Raw genomic sequence first — 4,738 nt, 5'->3', positions numbered from 1 at the left:
TAATTGATTCTGCTATTCATACCCTTCTTCGAGACTTCTTCAATCTCACTATTTACGAAGTGATAGCTGCCTTTATTATAGGCTTTTCATCATTATACTTTAAAAGTTGACGGTTCCCATTTTACACATACTTTGTCTTCCTTTGTCTTCTTCACAAATTTTCAGCACATACTTTCTTCTTAACAATGTCTTCTTCAAACCCTAACCGTAAAAAAGTTCCAATTCTAGATCAGTTCCCCAACGCCCCTGTTAGACACAGAAGAGGCGGAGGAAGTAGGCTTCGAACAGGGTTAGAATCTACGCGAGGCGGTTCCTCTGGTTCTTCTTCAAGGAGTTTTATCCCAAAAGCCCCTTCTTCTAAAAGTAGGGAAATTCTTGATACTTCTCAAGAACCCTCAGTTGATGATATAGTTCCCGGCGATTTGTCTTTTGAAAGTGACAAAACATCTCTTCAAAAACAAATTAAAAATTTAGAAAGAGTCGATACTTACCCAACATTAGTAACCGAGCTTACAATCCCCACCATAAGAAGAGATTGTAATTGGAAGGATAATCTTCGAATGTCAATTCCTTCCCCAAATCAAAGAATTTCCTCTTTTAGAAATGGGTATTCTTCTGTTTACACTTACCCCTTCACTTTAGGTTTTAATCCTCCGATTGACCCAATTATTCTCGATTTTTGTCGTTTCTTTACCATTTGTTTGGCCCAAATTGGTCCATTGGTGTGGAGAACAGTGACTTGTTTGAGATATTTATCATCCAAGGCCAATGTCAATTTCATCTTTTCTCATCTCATTCATCTATACCATCCCAACTTAATACGCCATGGGGTTTTCACCTTAACTGTAAGGAGCAAAAAAGTTTTGGTAAACCCTGAGGATGACAGAGATCGTGGATGGTATATCCATTACGTTGCTGTCCGTACAGTGGATTTGATTGGCGAAACAAATATTCCCTTTCCTGAGAAGTGGAATTTTGAACGTAAGTTTCCTCTTGTTTACCGTACCTACTTTTGAGAATTTCAAAAGAATGTAGTTTTTAACCTCGTCCCTTCTTGGTTTTTTGTAGCAACCATGGGAGATGTGGAACCTATTCCCAACTTTCGTGGTTGGGTAGACTCACTTTTGAAGATTGCTACTAGGGAACAGAGAACTTGGAAATCAATTTCTTCTTTACATGGCTGGAAAGTCAAAACACATGGTATCCGCCCTTTTAAAATTTTTGTTTTACATGTTAAGCACTTTTTCCTCAACTTTAACCATGTATATCCATTCTTTAATCAGGATTTGGCATTAGAGGAATGACAACTGAAGTAGCTATGGCCATTCGCATGTCTGCGAATGCTGCTCTGGATTTAGATAAGGCTCGAGCCTTGCTGCCTAAAAGAAAAGCTACAAAGGAAAGTTCTGAAGAAGAAGAGGAGGGTACCTCCCTAATTACCAGGCCAAGGGCCAGGAGACGAATAATCATTGATAATGAAATTGAAAACACTCCTGCTCGTACCTCCGCCACCGAGCCTGTTTTGATTCAATCTGATGAGGATGCCGAACCAAGAGATAATAATGAGTCAATTCAGCACCTTTTTGACAGTGGTTTCGGGAGTGGCGAGCTCGGACCTGTTTTTGATGAAGCTCCTCTTTCCTCATTTGTTCCTATTTCCTCCATTCCTCTGCCAGCCGTAAGTGTTTCTTTACCAGCTTTAACAACTTCCGTTTGTTTGCCAATTTCTACTGCTCCTATATCTGTTCCCTTGGCTGCTTCAACCGCACCTGCTTCTGCTCCGGTGTTGGTTTCTACATCTTTTCCCTCCATTCCTTCCGCTGCTCCTCTTCCCTCTGTTCATCATACAGAGACAGGTTCTAGCAGCGGAAATATAACAATGAGAAGTGTTACTTTGGAGGTTCCTGCCAATCATAGCCTCCTGAGGAAAACCGGCAGAGCCGATGTTTGGCTCGAACCTCTTATTGGAGATATCGAGAAGAAGAAGATGGAGAGCCATAGCTGCTTAACTTTGATGAACGACGTAGTTCATTCTACTTTGAAGGTATTTCAACCAACAAGTTTTTTTTTCTCTTTTTTTTTTTAAATTATCTTCAATTTCTCATTTCCATGACTTACCTCTGTAGGCTAACCTTATTAGCACGGAATTAATGAAAAGAATTTCCTTATTGGAAAGAAAAGCTCGTGAGTCTGAGAAGTCTGTCCACGAGGCTGAGGAAATTGCTAGGGGAGCCCAACTTGAAGCAACCAACTGGAAGGAGCAGTTCGAAAATGCTCAAGGGACTATAGAAGAGTTGCAAGAAAATAAAAACCTCCTAGAGCAGCAAAACCGTGGTTTAACTTCTGAACTGGCAACAGTCAAAGCCTCTTCAAGCCAATTGAAAAGATACAAAGTGCTTTTGGAATGCTCTTTATCAGAACAATTATCCAGAGCTAGTGAAGAAGTTAGAGAGCTGAAGGCACTTTTGGCTAAAAAGGAAGAATATGCAGGAGAGTTAGTGCAAAGCTTGACTCAAGCTCAGGCTGACTTACAGACTTCTTCTGTCGAGATTCAAGCCTTGAAGAGTTCTCATGCTTCTCTTGAAGCTTCCCTTGATTCTCATTTAGCTGAAAATCAAAATTTAAAAAACGATCTTGCTATGTGGGAAAAGGAATATGGACTTCTAGAGGAAAATTTTAACATAGAAGTGAGTTGGGCTTTTCTGAATTCTCGTCGTGATGCTTTGACGGAAGCTGCTCAAGAGGGTTTTGACTTGCAGTCTGAACTGGCTAAAGTCATAGATACCATCGAGAAAAGCCAACAGTCTACTGATACTCCTTCTCCTGCCCTTGAAGTTCCTGAAAATGTTGCTATTCCAGCTTCAGAGGGTGAAACTTCTACAACCCAGTCTATGGAATTGAAGCTTCCGTGACAATCACCTCAACTGAATGATGGTTTGATCCCTTAGTTTTTTTTAAAGGATTTTTTGGTGAAAGTCCCCAGTTATCATAATGGGGCAATTGTATAAACTTATATTGACTAAGTTTCTACTTAGTCTTTTTAATTATATCAAGAAGTTTTATTAGTACTTCAATGTGTTCTACTCTTGCCTTTTCTTTACTTATTTAGGACTTATAGAATAGTTTAGCATTTTTATCCTTTGAAAATGCTTTATGATTCTTCCCATGACTTATTGACATGAGGCTTATAAAAGAGGGCCCTTTTATTTTATCGACACTTAATGAAGAAGACGTCTCAACTTCATAATGGTGTTAAAATACGATGAAAGTAATAGGAAAACACACGTTTTGTATGAAACAACTTTGGCAAGTTTTCATTCATAAACTTTTAACAAGTGTTTGACTGTTACATGTATTACAATACATCTACAACTTTTCTCGTAACTGTTTTTCTTGTAACAGATTTGTAAATAACATAAACTAAACAAGGTTTTTTTTATAACCTGTTTCAGTACATAGTCATGACCCTATCTTTATATGTTAAGAAGGGTTTGAGAAGTGACTTTGTTTATGAGCTTGAGAGATGACTCTGTTGTTCTCATGAATGCTGAAGACTTCGTAACTTCTTCTCAACACTTGCTTCTTTGTGGCCGATTTTTATTCGATACTCGTATCTGTTTCTTTGCACCTATCTGTGTATAATATGTAGTCCCCCAAGTGTTTGAGCGGTGAAGTATGAAGCCTCGAGCACTTGTTTATTTCTTTTACTTTGGCCCTTTTCCTGAAACAGAAAGATATACGGGACTCGACGGTGCGATTATAGATGAAGACTGCCTAACTCGTGTGTATTTCCATCAGATTAATTGTAACCCTGGGCTAGGAATTTAAGCATACTCCATTTTGCCTTGCAGGTTGTGACTCATCATTTGGCACGAGTTAGGATATTTAGCCTAGCATCTAAAATCGTTAGTAAAATATTAATAAACCAAGAGAAGAATTTTTACATGATGATACCTGACCGTAGGTACTTTCTTAAAAGTAATATCTTTTTAAAGTGGACAGCATTCCAATGTGAGGGTAAAACTTTACCATCCATTGTTTCCAACTGGTATGCTCCTTTTCCCGCAATGCCACGAACTTTGTATGGTCCTTCCCATGTTGGACTTAGCTTTCCTGAGTTAACAGCTTTTGTAGATTGGAAACACCTTTTTAAGCACGAAGTCCCCAATTTTGAAAAATCTGAGGCGTGCTTTCCTGTTGTAATATCGTTCTATTACTTGCTTTTGTGCTGCCATCCTTATCAAAGCAGCTTCTCTTCTTCCTTCAAGTAAATCTAGGCTAACCCGCATCTCTTCATTATTGGATTCCTCCGTTGCCTGATCGTACCGTGTGCTTGGCTCACCTATTTCAACTGGTATTAAGGCTTCCGTACCATAAACCATCGAAAATGGTGTTTCTCCAGTGCCTGTTTTGGTCGTTGTACGATAAGCCCATAGTACTCCGGGTAACACCTCAGGCCAATTACCTTTTGAATCTTGTAACCTCTTTTTCAAGTTATTGATAATAACTTTGTTAGTTGATTCCGCTTGTCCATTCCCCACTGGATGGTATGGCGTAGATGTTATTCTTTTGATCTGCCAACTTTGAAAAAATTCTGTAACTTGTGCTCCAATGAATTGTGGTCCATTGTCACATACGATCTCCTTTGGTACTCCAAAGCGGCATATTATATTGCGCCATATGAAGTCTTTAACTTCTTTTTCTCGTACCTGTTTAAATGCCCCTGCTTCTACCCATT

General features: G+C 39.0%; 1 protein-coding gene across 1 annotated transcript; it reads left to right on the top strand.

Moving 5' to 3' along the window:
* Window positions 1–2,150: 2,150 nt before the first annotated feature.
* LOC138883848 (uncharacterized) lies at window positions 2,151–2,912 on the top strand. The gene is made up of 2 exons (XM_070164565.1): window positions 2,151–2,459; window positions 2,760–2,912. Exons 1-2 carry the CDS (start codon window positions 2,151–2,153, stop codon window positions 2,910–2,912), a joined length of 462 nt encoding a protein of 153 aa, XP_070020666.1.
* The last annotated feature ends 1,826 nt before the right edge of the window (window positions 2,913–4,738 follow it).

This window comes from Nicotiana sylvestris, chromosome 12 (assembly GCF_000393655.2).
Source record: "Nicotiana sylvestris chromosome 12, ASM39365v2, whole genome shotgun sequence".
NCBI classification, from domain to species: Eukaryota; Viridiplantae; Streptophyta; class Magnoliopsida; order Solanales; family Solanaceae; genus Nicotiana; species Nicotiana sylvestris.
This window is presented reverse-complemented; position numbering and strand designations above follow the sequence as displayed.